At 31.7% G+C, this 14397-nt stretch overlaps 1 protein-coding gene across 7 annotated transcripts in view; it reads left to right on the top strand.

Annotated features, from left to right (window-relative positions):
* Positions 1–14397, top strand: part of EPHA5 (EPH receptor A5) — a 353202-nt gene that overhangs the window by 288396 nt on the left and 50409 nt on the right. For 5 of the 7 annotated variants that reach the window (XM_032259288.1, XM_032259285.1, XM_032259282.1 and 2 more), the window contains one exon: positions 7210–7275. The exons of the other annotated variants lie outside the window; for them this stretch is intronic. In XM_032259288.1, coding sequence (XP_032115179.1) covers positions 7210–7275 — 66 coding nt within the window. The remainder of the gene's footprint in view (positions 1–7209; positions 7276–14397) is intronic. 7 annotated transcript variants of the gene reach the window in all.

Here is a 14397-nt window from a genome sequence, read left to right as displayed (position 1 = left end):
AAACTTAGAATCAACTAACAGATTTTGAGAAATAATGATGTTTGAGTTCCTCAATATAGATGTTCTAAATTAATTATTGTAAAGTAATTCCTGGACTTTTGTTTTAAAGCTCTCTTGTTGACTCTAATCTGTAGCCAGGTTTGGAACCACTGTATTACATGTGAGTAGAGAACTGTTGTTATATAATTTCTTCACTCTTAAAGAATAACATATAGATTCTCAGTAAATGTTCACTAATAATGAGAATGACTGTGTCTTCTACTGCAGCAAAAAGTTTATAAAAGGTGGTTAATATTTGATAAAATTGATTTTGAGTTCACATATATATTGGAATGAGCAAATTGTATCTAATGTGTTTAATAACATTTGCTAATTGAATCAATTCCTTTACCTGTGGCATTCGTTGAAGAACAATCTAATATTTTATAATGAACTCGGGCCCATTAGAATAATGAAATAAAACAAGAACAGAGAATCATTATTAAAGTATAGCTTGGGAAAAAATAATTGAAGTGTTTTCTAAATATATCTCACCTTAAGTTAATTTTCCACTTTCAGTTGTTTTGATGTTTCTAGGTCCTAATAGTTTTGTTTTTGTTTTTGTTTTTGTTTTAGAGTAAGAAATAAGGAGAGTTTCTGATTCCAAGGTTAATGTGAATTAGTTTCTGTTTGTTTGTGTTTATGACTTTTCCCTTAAGATGAATGGCTACACATGAGACACTTAGATATGTATAGTTTGGGGAATTTTTCTAAGAAATTCACAATAAGGGCATACTTTATTAAAGGTGTACCTCAGTCATTTATATTATTTAATCTCTATTTAAAACATGCATTTGAATAATGTGTTAGAGTTTGGGTCACCAGGTATTTTTAACGTATTGATCTTTTAATGCTTTAAAATGAAATTTTTTATACTGTACTTTGCTACCCTAAGGGCTAGAGTTATATAAAGGTGTTTTAGTGTTGTATGTAATTTATTATAAAATAAATTATTGGATTCTTTCTCACTTTGTAATCACAGTAAGTGAAGGAAGAAATAAAGGTCCATAACAGGGTTCCCCCATGAAAATGGCTTAAGTTTTCAATGTGGAGCAAGAGGACACAAGGATAAGAGAATGAAAGGATGAAAGAAGCTGGAAGATAAGGAAAGAGAAAAGCTGCTTTAGTTTTGTATGAGACAGTAGTTGGTGCTCAAACTTATCCTCTGCAACTTGTTATCAGTGCCATCCTGAGAAAGCTGTTTTCTCTCTCTGAGTCCCTGGATACTCAACTTCATAATAAGTATTCAAATAACAATTGAATATTGTTATTTGATATGAGATATGAGAGTGCTGGGCTTGGAACTTCATTCAGTAAAACTGAGATCCACTGATGTCCTAAATCCCTTCTACACGGAACTTGTGGTCTGATAGGACACTTTCTGGTAAGGAGTTTAGAAGGTTATATGCAGACAGCAAGAATTATTGATAAGGGTAATATGCCATTTAGAAAGAAAGTAATAGAGAACTAGAAAAGAAGATAAAATTACTCAGTGTAATTGAGTAATTACAAAAAGTTACAAAAGTTAGTGCAAAACTACTTGCAGTTTTTGCCATTAAAAGTAATAACAAAAACTGTAATTTATTTTGCACCAACCTAATACTTTCCCAATTTGCCTAGGGTGGGGCCTGGATATAGTGATTAGATTGCTTATATAAATATCAGCATATGTTGTAGATGAGGCATTTCCCTCTGAGGTACTAAAAACATAACTTTAAAACAGCAGCTCTTAAAAATCAGCATTACCTTCTCTTGTAAGGTAGAATAATTATATGACTTTGTGTCAGAAGTTTGGTACAATATTTGTTAGTATTATGTTTGTATTTCTTTCCCAGTTTTTGCCAAAAGATTTCTGTAGAGTTTTAGCTTGGCTTCATCAGGAAATCAATTCTAAATCTTAAAAGAATGGCAGTGAATTAAGACGTGTGCAAAAGGCATTCGTCTTAGTCTGTTCAGGCTGCCCTAGCAAAACATCATAGAAAGGGTGACATATAAATAAGAGATACTTATTTCTCACAGTTCTGGAGGCTGGGAAGTTCAAGATCAAGGTGCTGGCCTCTGATTCCTGGTGAGGGCTCTCTTACCACTTTTCAGATGCTTGCCTTTGTGCTGTGTCCTCATACTGAGGAAGGGGCGAGTGAATTCCCTCAAACATATTTGATAAGAAAACTGACTTCATTCAGGAGGGCTGGGCACTCATAACCCTATCAACTTCCAAAAGTCGCTACCTCCTAAAATCATCACAATGGAGGTCAAGATCACAATGGAGGTCAAGACTTCAACATATAAATTTGATGGAAACACATTTAGTGCCATGAAGTTTTGCATCATGAGATATTTTAAGAAATGTATAAAACAATTAACATTTCAGTGTTAATTGCAAGTGAACACTTTCTTCAGTGTTATTTGGTTAATATTAGCTATATGTTTAAATACCTTTAATTGTTTAAAAACTCATGCCTGTTAATGACAATATATTGCTGTATTATAGATTTGTTTCTACAAATAATATACATAATAATATACCTCATTTTTTGCCTGAAGACTATCTCATTGTAATAAAATAACTTGAAAACGTTCAAAGTGCTGACTGTGAGCCCAACAGTACAGAGAGCACGACATGTATGACCAAACTCATCTTCAAAACAACCCTATCTGGTGTAGATTTTGTTATCTCATTTCATCACTGACTAGATTATCCAAAGCTATGCAGGTTTAGTAATGGCTGTGTTCAAGGCTGCTCCTAGTTTGACCAAAAAGCCCATGATCTTAACTATTTTGTGAAACAATAGTGCCAATGCATGAGAACATTTTTATTGCTCATTGAGTATTTTATTGCTCTTTGAGTAGGTTTGGAGCATTGTTTTCTAAAGGTTGGTGCCACTTTTCTGTGTTACTTGCCACACATAAGAACAATAGCTCCATTCTGTTTTCTTCAGCACTGAATATAATCATTTGTTGTTAATTTTAAAATGGGAAAATGATGCAGGCTTTTGGTTTTCTTCCTTTGTCGTAAGTAAAATAAAAATATTTTCAATGTAATTCACTTACTTCTTTTGTTAAATCACTCTTCTTGCTTTTTCCTCATTTATCTCTTGGCATCTTAGTGTTTTTCGTATCCACTTCTGTGATCACTTGTTTAAGAATTTAAGTCGTAATTTACCCACAGCTGCAGTCTTGCTTCACTGTTGTAGTATCTTTGACGATTCCTTCCCTAGAGGTATAATCCCCTTGCTTCCATAGGAGGGAGGTTATCATACTTACATAGACACACTTCATACATATATTGATCAACTCTGTGTAAGAGCTGGCTAAAGTAATTTTATTTGAATCTTCTTTGGGTCTGGAATGATTCTGTTATCATATTTTAATCTGCTCAAGGACGTATTAAAATATCTTGTTAAAAGGAAGATCAACAGTTTTTATTACAAGCCTAAAGGAGCTAAACTATTTTAAACTTAGATTAAAACAATCTTGTTATAGCTGCATGCAGTTACTTACAGAGTTCTAGGTACTAAACACTGATGGGAATACAGACGTAGACTGTATTGAATCATAGCTCACAGATAAGATTGCTTGCTATTACTAGTGTTGTACTGGACCGAGCGTAGAAAGTTAGCACCAAGACAAAAGTATGCCAGATTGCAGGGTCATTTATTATGCCGGCGACCACAGAGAACTCACGTCTTTCCAACCTGCGGCGTCAAAAGGAGGGTGCCAAGACTTTTTATACCCGAAAAACCACCTTGGGAGTAGGGGTGAAGAGCGGGGATGGGGATGAAAAGGTTTCGGACATTCCAAGGGCTAGGGGATTCTGTGATTCACCTCCTGGGCGGAGACAAGGGCGGGGGTCTCCGGACATTCCAAGGTCTAGGGGACTTTTGTCATTCTGTTTGTTACCTCAGTGGTTTACAGAAGTCAAGATATACATTTGTTTACACATTGTCTGGGTGGTGAGAGAAGTCACAGATTTTAGCAGTTACTGATAAGAAAAGGTAAGCAGCTTTACATAGTTTTGCAGAACAAACTAGCAGTTCTATTTACAGCGGCCAAGAACAGTAGTTATTGTGAGGAGAATGGGGCAGCCATCGCAACTTATTTAAAAACAGTTTTGCATTTTATAAAAATAGCGTTGCTCAGGTTCTGGCTCCAGGCCAGCACAATATCACACTAGCACATTTTGTTTTTTATTTCCAAATTATCTCTGAGGCGTGTAAGCATCAACCTGTACTTATCTGAGTATTTATGGGTTGAGAAAAAATATGTTTTTTATACCATCTGATGCAAAACTGTTACTGTGAAAGCATCTTCAAAAATTATTTTAAAAGGTGATTATGCCTTATTTCACTTCAGGTATTCATAGAGAAGTAACTTCAGCCTTAGTTTTCTTAATTGCATATTAATGCATACTATTATCGAATCACTAAATCCTTAGAAAGTGATTTTTTAAATTACATTGGCCATTATATATTATATTACTTAATCTGAATGTAGTTATTATTTAGTTCTATTATGAATAAAAATATTTAGTCTAGTAATGTCATATAGATTATGAAAAATATAAATTCCTCAGAGATAATGAGAATATATTCTGTTACATTGATTATGATAAAATTAAAAGTAATAGCTAACAGTTTTCTCCAAAATGTGTGATGTGCCAGACACTGATCAAAGTGAAATATATGCAGTCTCTCACATTATTTTCATGAAACATATGAGATAATATCTATTTTTATCACTATTTTATAGCTGTCAACCTAAATGAAAAAGGTTAACCAAATTATCTAAAGCAATTTTTATGCCACCTTAAAACAAATAAAATAAAAATAGAAGTATAAATGTTTAATTTTATATGGTTTTAGGTTTTTTGATCAAATTTTATTAAAATTACAAAGTAGAATTCTAATGATAGTAAGTTGATTTATATTCTTGGATTTGCTGTTATAGTGAATTGCTTGTGAATGCATGTGTGCGTATGTGTATAATTATTCATAAGACACAAAGCTTATAATTTTTTTAATTAAGAGAACTCTATAAAATGTTATTTTTAGAATCATTTGTGTGTTTCTTGACACATTTATTTCACTGACCAAGTGGAAGACAAGTTTTATTAAATAATAGTCAATTATTGCTGTTATTGTTTTCCCATGCACAATTCTATATGAATTTATAAACTGTGTACACTTTCAACTGGAAGAATGTTTGTACTTGATTAGAAAATGGTATCTTTTTTTCCTCATTAAACAATTGGATACATTTGTTAACAACCTATAATTGTTTAATTTTTGTTGGGTTGAAACTATGCTGTTTGAAATGAACCCCATATATGCAAGCTTCCTATATTAGTAGATATCAGTAAATTGAAGTAATTTTATTATTAGCTAATAGCAATTATGGTAAAATATTGAGTGCTTATAAGTATCATTCATAAGCCATGCAGAAAAAAAAAAAAAAACACAAGTAAGCAAGAGGAGTTATTCTCATCTCAGAAAACTAGTAGTCTAAGAAAGGAGGGCAAATAGCTTTTAAAGGGCCAGATATTTGATTTAGGCTTTGTAAGCTGTCCATTCTCTGTCCAAATCCCTGAACTCTGCTGCAGCACTAAAGAAACCATAAACAACAAGCAGTGAGTGTTCCAATAAAATTGTATTTACAAAAACAAATCATTTAGTGGATTTGGCCTTTGCTCTGTAGTTTGCCAACCCCTAATCTGAGTGCTGTGATGAGGCAGAAGTGGTAGGAAAGTTACATAAAATTTTAGTAATTGTTGAAGACATTAATGCAATAGGTATAATTATAAAGAAATATATCAAGATGTGCCAAAATATTTTACAGATGTATTAACTACTCTTAAATTTTTAAAGTAATCTGATATACTGTACACTGACTCTCAATATCTCAACAGTGAAAATAATGATTTGGCATAATCTTTAAAATATCTTATAATAAATGGACAAAGTAAAAAATAAATGTTATATAGCCATTTTTCTTTATTAGAATTTTATTTTAATGACAAATTCTCAGACATTTAGTAGTACTACAAATTAAAATATTGTCAGTGCTACAAAGAATATATATATAAATTGTCTACTTTTTCTTTGAAAAGATCCATTGGAATTTTATGTTGGAATGCTCACCCACATTCATTAGTGTTTGCAAATTTATTGGGAGTTTATAATTTTTTTTCTTATTTTTTGGTTATAAATTAGAATGGATACATTACAAGTAATGAAAGTTCAAAACAGACAGATTTTAAGTGAAAGCCTAGATTTGCTGGTAAATAGTATCTTTACTGAGCACATATTATAGTTCTCTTGAGATCACTATAAATGCTATTCATTTAAAACTACTTAGAAGCAAATGCATTGAAGCAGTAAATAACTTCTGTCTTTTGTTATGCTATCAGTTTACATGTTTTCTATCAATAAAGTGCATTTTATAAAATAGTTTATTTTGTATTTTCTAGATTTATCACTATGAATATGTGGAAAAATTAAAAGAATCTCTAATGTTGCAATATCTGGAAAAGTGCGTGTATTCTGTATACTTTGCTTTTTTATACAGCAACCGCTCTGAAAATATATATTTGAAGATACATTTTTTTAAATCTGGAAATGTAAAGTTAAATTGGTAGCCTTCAATAAGTGATTTGGGAAGTCCTGTATGCCTAACATTTTCAATAGGCTATGATAATTAATACCACAGGCATAAGAAATCAGTGGGTCACATGATCAAGTCTTTATACTCTTTCCAAGTTTGTAGACTATATGCAAAACCTGTATGTAAAGGGCTGTTCAGAATTTCTTCCAATGTAAATTTTGAGGGAATTTTTGAGGAGAGATACATTAAAATGGACTTACATCTTTATTTATATGTCTATATTTATTGCATACAATTAATTAAAATATATTGGCTCATTGAATTTCATACTGGATAACCATTTTAAGCAAAATAAAAATCACAATTTACTACAACTTTATATTTCTTATATCCATAAAATGCTTCTTAATTTGAAAGGCACAGTGGAAAAAAAATTAATTGCATGCTTTAAGGGATTTTTTTCATTTTGAAAAGGAAAGCGGACACCTGAGTAAATTCATAGTGTCTTTATGCTATATTTGAGGGAGTGGGATCTCTTCCTTATCTTGGGCTCTCTTGTTTGCTTTTCAGTTGCTGCGAATGTGGCTGTGGGAGGGCTTCTTCCCTGTGCGCTGTTGCCCATCCAAGCCTAATATGGTTAGTGTTCCCTCCCGCTTTCACTCCTATGTGATGTTCACCTATATGTATTACCGTCGGCATTCCTTTTCTTTCTCCATTTGTGTACATTTGAGTAGAATAAAGTTGGCTCCCCAAAGTAAATCTTAGCAAGTGATTTCACAATGGATTATTTCAAATTAATATTATACATATGGCACATCATCCTTATGTCAAGCCTTCATACTTCTTTTCTGAGACTTTTCCTATAGTTCTGATTTAAGCTAGGAAATTATGAGATTATAGTTGTCTGTTCTACATTTAACATGTCACTGTTTTTGTTGTTCCATGAAGTAAAAACCATGTCATACGTGGAAGTATAATGCTACTTCTTTCAAGGCAAAAATCACCTTTTCTGTCTCCCAGAACCATGGAATGACCCTAATGTAACTTGGATCTTCTGTTGTCATATCATTGTGAGTACATGTGGCCTTGAAAAACAAAACCACATGTAATTTCAAATGGTTTACCTACTTTTATTAATTCTAATAATTTATGAATTATTACGTATATTAGAAATGATATTCTTATTTTTATACCAATGAAGTAGAGAATATGCACATTTTCAATCAGTGTCCAAATGGAATACTCTTAATTATGTATAAATACAAATTCTAAATATACAACTGAGGTTATAACTAGTCACGGATTTATAGGAACTCCTACACAATGGGGATCTTCTTTTTGAAAAGTGAAATACTCCAGATAATTTTTCTATACTAAGTAGCCTAAATCCTTGCACTATTGTACCCAGTTTTCACTCGTAGTAAAAATTTGTCAAGAAAATATTTCTAATGCATGTTAGAGAACTATAAAATTTCCTTTTTAAATTATTAGAAGGATTCTCTAGGTATAAAGTAATTTTTGTTGCTTAAAAAATCATGCGTGAATGAGTGTACACAGACGTGCAAATGTGAGAAGTGGTGGAATGGATGCCAATGATCTGAGAACAAGAGAGGGTAAACAACAGAATGATGTAATTTAAAAATATTTTTGTCACTTATTAAAAGTTTTAAATTTGGAGAAAGTTTTAAAGTTGAATATGAAGGTAAAGATTTCTTCCAAATTATTTAACTTACATGGGAAATTCTTACGTGAATGAGGCTTCAGTGTCAAACAAAATACAAAGTAAAATCTGGTGGAAAGCTAAAGTATAAAGTTTGGCTTTATGCTTGTTTTTTGTTTGTTTGTTTTTACCATTTTATGAAAAACTAAAAAATGGCCATTGAATTGTCTATTCTACTTTAGTGTCAATTATAGTTGTTAACATTGATAAGTTATCTCTGAAACAACATAGGCAGAATTTGCAACTTAGAAAAGATAATTGATATTCATGCCTTACATTGAACTACATCTCAAGGATACCTCAGTGGAAGTCTGAACATTCATGAGTCTATGGCTTAGAAGGTAGTGGCAAAGTCTAGCTTTAGCCAGATTGAAATGCTTGATCTTAAAAAATATTATCTTTTTCTACTGTATTGTTGGCTTCAGGTGGTTTATGAAATGAATAAAAGAAAAGAAGGAAGTAGGAAGGCAGAACTCTTATTTTACAAAGAACACACCAGTAAACTGAAAAGGACAATATCTTTCTTTCAATAATGTTAGAAATTGTGAAGGCAATGAGTTTATTTGTATATGTGCATTTGTATTTGGTTGTGTGTATGTTCGTGAAAAAAATTAGTCACAAATGCATTTAAGCACTCGATAAAATGCTAACAGTCTTCATGGAAAGACTCCTGGGAAAGCTGGAAATATTTTAAAAAATATTCTTAGTAAAATAAAACAAAATAAAGCAAAAGAAACAAATTTTACCTGAGCAATGAAAAAGTTGTCCAAAATTTTTACTGGGTAGGAATCAGAACTAAAAATATTTTATTGCTATATTTTGTGAAGTTTTATTTTATAATTTCAAGTTACTACAAATTTTCTGTTAAGGATGGCGTTTGTTTAGATTAAAGCAATAGGAAGAAAACAAGCACATAATAAAAATTAAGAGCTGGGAAGAATCATTTGTCTATGAAAGTCAGTAAAATACTAAGAAATCTGAACTCCCATCATCTAATTTGCATGTGTCATCATGCCAGCATTTCCAGTCACCATGTCAATAATTTTCAAAAGCATTCTATCATCATCATTTGTGAACAGATACTTTTGCAATTACAGAACAGAAATTTGTAGACTTTTTTAAAAATTTCACTTTAGGTTCTGGGGTACATGTGCAGGTCATGCAGTATTGTTGCATAGGTACATACATGGCAAGGTGGTTTGCTGCCTCCATCTCCCCCATCACCTATATCTGGCATTTCTCCCCATGTTATTCCTCCCCAACCTCCCCACCTTCCACTGTCCCTCCCCTAGCCCCCAAAACAGACCTCAGTGTGTGATGCTCCCCTCCCTGTCACCATGTGTTCTCATTTGTTCAATATCCGCCTATGAGTGAGAACATGCAGTGTTTGATTTTCTGTTCTTGTGTCAGTTTGCTGAGAATGATGGTTTCCAGATTCATCCATGTCCCTGCAAAGACACGAACTCATTGTATTTTATGGCTGCATAGACATTTTAACTCTTAGAATTCCATTGTTTTTCATGTTTTGAAAGATCACTCATGAACATATATGTGGTTAGTTTTAACCTTCATGTAATATGATGCATATACATTAAAACTGTCCACTGTAAATGCATCGACTCTCTTAGAAATACTCTGAGATAACTTGTGGAAATTTAGGTTCCAAAGAAGATTGTTTCAAAACCATTCATCTAAATTCTTGGCTCAGCAATTTCAATATGTTGACACTTTTGCAAGGCTCTGAGATTCTGATTTTTAATCTGTCATATTTCCTACCAGGAAACCACGCCTATTATTTTAAAAATACATGATGTGCCATTTATAAGATGATATTTGTAATTACATGTTGCCTTTTAAATCCTTTTATCTCAAATTATTTTCATCAGTGTAGTTGCCTGCTTGCTTTATTGTGACATTCATAAACGTAATGTTAATATTCCAAATGTTCTCCCTGTTTGACTGAAATCTATCCAGTGATAAAAGCTATTTCTGTACTATTTCTGAATGAAACTCAGATGCCTGAAGTTTAAAGTTGTATCCTCAAGGCTGCCCACAATTTTAGCAAAGGTATCATTTAAGTTGCCTTTGCCTTTATTGCCACCTCAACCAGTTTAATGTTCTAATTATGGTTTTACTTCTCAAAAAAAAAAAAATCTGTTTTTACAAACAACCAATTTTGAATTGATAGTTTTAAAATAAGATACTAACATCTGTACTTTCTGAAATGTTACACTTAATCCCTGGATATTCATCTGTGTTTGTGCTTGCAGAAACCGATGTATATTTATAGCATAATATTTATTTTAAATCCATGTAAAATACTGTATAGTCCCAAAGTAGCCATTTCTTGCATTTCTTAAAATCAAACGTATCGGATTGTTTTCTTTATGCATTAGGTTTAATGATTTTCAGTGGCTTCATATTATTTACTACATCTTCTGAGGGATTTAAGTGGGAAGGTAAAAGCAGTCACTGTTTTGAAAATAGAGCTATTAAATTCTCATTTTATTCATTTACCTATTATGTGACATGTAGAAAAAACCCCTCATTTTTAAAGACTTTAATTTTAAAAATAAATCAGACACATAATAAATGAACTCTAGCATATCTCATAAATCAGACACACAATGCAGAGATTAAAACCAAAATCCAAACAAAACCAATTTCTTTAGCAAAAGGATCATGATGTCTTTAAAACATTAACTATTATCCTAATTTCTCAATGCATTTTTATTTCTCTATATTAACTCTAAGTTTCTCAAAATGTGAAATAAGAAATTTTATTTTCCTACACACTTTACATAAATTATTTTATTCATCTTTATAAGATATTTGCCAGGGGAGTGTGGAAGTACTCTTCCCTTTTAAACAGCAGGAAAGTGGACTAAAGAACAGAATTATCCCTTTGTAATAATTCTAGACATCCATTTAAGTGCTTTGTGGAAGGCAGATGTGAGTGTTGTTGACATATATATAGAGTACACTAAATTTCAACTGAAGGCTTGCTAAGCAAAATATAACCATGAACTGCTCCAAACTATCCATTTTTTAAATAACTATAAAACTTCAGACTATAGGAGATATTAACTGGGCCTCCTCAGATTGAGAAAGCCAATAATGGCATCTATAAAACAGTTAAAAATTAATAGGAAATCATGTACTCTAGTATTAGCATAAAATTTTTTAAAACCAGGGAGACTTAACTTTTATATGTCATGCTTTATTAAACATACTGTTATATCAAAATTCTGCCAATTACAACTGACTTCAACCTTGAGAATAGTCTATAATTTATCTTTGCATATTTTGAAGTATTTGAAATTGTTCAGGCTTTTCTATTATAGCTTATTATAAAAGGATTTGAAGAATTTATTAATGAAAGATTTGCAATTTCATATGTGTAATATTTTGGGAGATGTTATTCTAAGAGTTTTAAAATTTCTTGTTTTTCAGAATATGAAGATGCAAAGTGATGTATAAAGCATCAAATAAGATACAATTTATCATCTCACATGGCATTAATTATAGAGTTGTTAGCACCCTTGATCAAATGTGAGATAAGAAATTAGAAAATTATTTTCTCATTTTGTGTGGTATAATCTTATATCATTTCCATAACAAAGGAGAGTATGTTTTTCAAAATAAATAAATTTCTCTTGAGAAGTATATCTGAAAATATATAGTAGGTAAAATTAGATTAGTTGCACTTTTTGTCTAACTTAAATCTATCTATGGAGAACTCAAAATGCCAATATTCTGGTATTATAAATGAGGAAAATATAGATGAGTCACACTGTTCTGCTAGCCAGACTGCCTAAATATCCAATGACCCATTTTACTACATATTCATTTGCATTCTTATTGAATAATACTGGCTCATAAAACAAAATTTAATCTATGTTCAGTCTTTATTTGATACATTAATAACGTAATGTTCTTATGCTTTTTTCTTTAATGAGGATAAGTTAGCTTAGCTTTTATTAAACCCACCTTTGTCTAGTTGGAGAAAATCTCAAAGTTAAAAATTCAAAGTATTTTCTAAAAACCAGTGTTATTCCTTTCAGGTTTCCAGTAAAATTCTTTATACACAACATTATGCAATGGTTGAGGTCCTTGTTATGTCAGAACAAGGGAGTGTGCATAGGTGAAGAAAGATGGCTTTAAACGAGGTTAAGAGTTTTTCTTTTCTCTCATCTCATATAAATATTAATGTTCACTGTAAGTTGTTGCCTTTTGAATATTTTTGCTTTAATGTATAGGAAAAGCATTTTTTAATCAATCTGGAAAATAGAGGAACAATACAGGAGTATCTATTTCTGAGGTAGGCACTGCATATGCTCACTTTTTTAAATAAATAAAGTGCAAAACCACTTCTTCCCCTATTACATCCCACCCTACAAAATTTAGATTAAGGTGAAAAAAAAATTTACTGTATGTTTCTGTAGGCTAAAGCAATGGAAAGATCTGATAGTGTGGAGGCTATTGTTTTGCAAGGATTTAGTCTTTTTTTTCTTTCTTTCTTTTTTTTTTTTTTTTTTTTGAGGTGCAGTCTTGCTCTGTCATCCAGGCTAGAGTACAGTGGCACAATCTTAACTCACTGCAAGCTCTGCCTCCCGGGTTCAAGCAATTCTCCTGCCTCAGCCTCTCTAGTATCTGGGATTACAGGAACCTGCTACTGTGCCCAGCTAATTTTTGTATTTTAAGTAGAGATGGTGTTTCACCACTTGACCATGCTGGTCTCAAACTCTTGATACTCTCTTTTGGCTATTCTATTCATTTATATTTCCTCATTAGTCATGAGAGTGCCATTTAATAATGTACTGCTGTGTAAATTACTTGGTACTCGAATTCTTGACATTCGTATCCCAAATTCATTACCAAATCCCAAATTTTTACTCAAGAACTAGGTTATTCATTGACTCCCCATCTCTTCATATTTTTTTTATTTCATGTATTACAAAGTTTTTAAATATCCAAAATTAGATATTATGATGGCAAACAAACTGTTAAGATCAGCATTAATATTATCAGGAATGTGTTATCGAAATCCTTGGAAAAGATACAGTAGAGAAATTGATTGATTTCTAAATAACTCATGAGGTCATTGCTATATTTATATATCTAACATCTCTCTAGGACTCTTAAATAAATATTAATAAATGGATATGAATTATGCCTACAACTAATTTCTCCTGCCAATCTGTATTACTAAAGAGCAAAACCACATTGTTTTCTAAAATAACACGATTTTAAAAGATTAGAAGATGTAATTCCTCTAAATACAGATGCTACAGATATTTTCAGTATAAATTCAAAGTTCATTAAAATTGTGATATGAAGTAAAACTATATATATATATATATATATATATATATTCCATTCAGAAAAAAAGTCATCATTTCCAGAAAGTAGGAGGCACAATTTACATAAAGAATGACATGTCTATTGACTGTTATTATGATTGGTTGAAATTATGCATCTGGAGCAGGCACAGAACATGATACTGAATGAACAGGCTTCCTGCAAAGCTTTTTCAGTGAGCTGCCTGAATGCCAGTCTCTGCCAGCTGCACTTTTACTTGCTGTTTCTTGTTGAGGTTTGTTTTAATGATGCTTCCGGGGGTTCCAGAACTTAATTTTATATGTTAATGTGACATGCAGCTGTATATGTTATGGAGCTCCAGGGATGCCCATAGTCAAAAATAACTCCTTTCTATTGCCCTCCTGACTCTTACCCTAGGTAATGCAATGTTAACTGCTCCTCACTAAGGTATTCCCAAAATTTTTTTTTTATGAGATCCAAAGTTTTATTTTCATTTTCATACAAGGAATTTGCATGCAATTTATATATCCATGAGGCTTATTTAATGATAAATGATTTTTGAGGATACAATTTTGAAAGCTTAATATTTGTTTTTTTGAAGGTGGGAGAGTTGAAGGTGGATGAACAGATGTTTGTTTTATGACATAAATTTTAAGAACATGTATAGCTTTAAAGTCTCTGTAGAATTCCTCCAACAAAGTTGTTTTTGTCAGTAT

This window comes from Sapajus apella, unplaced genomic scaffold (genome assembly GCF_009761245.1).
Source record: "Sapajus apella isolate SASKATOON/1434 unplaced genomic scaffold, GSC_monkey_1.0 scaffold108, whole genome shotgun sequence".
In the NCBI taxonomy this organism is placed as follows: Eukaryota; Metazoa; Chordata; class Mammalia; order Primates; family Cebidae; genus Sapajus; species Sapajus apella.
Note: the sequence above shows the minus strand (reverse complement) of the source record. Positions and strands in the feature narration are given on the sequence as shown.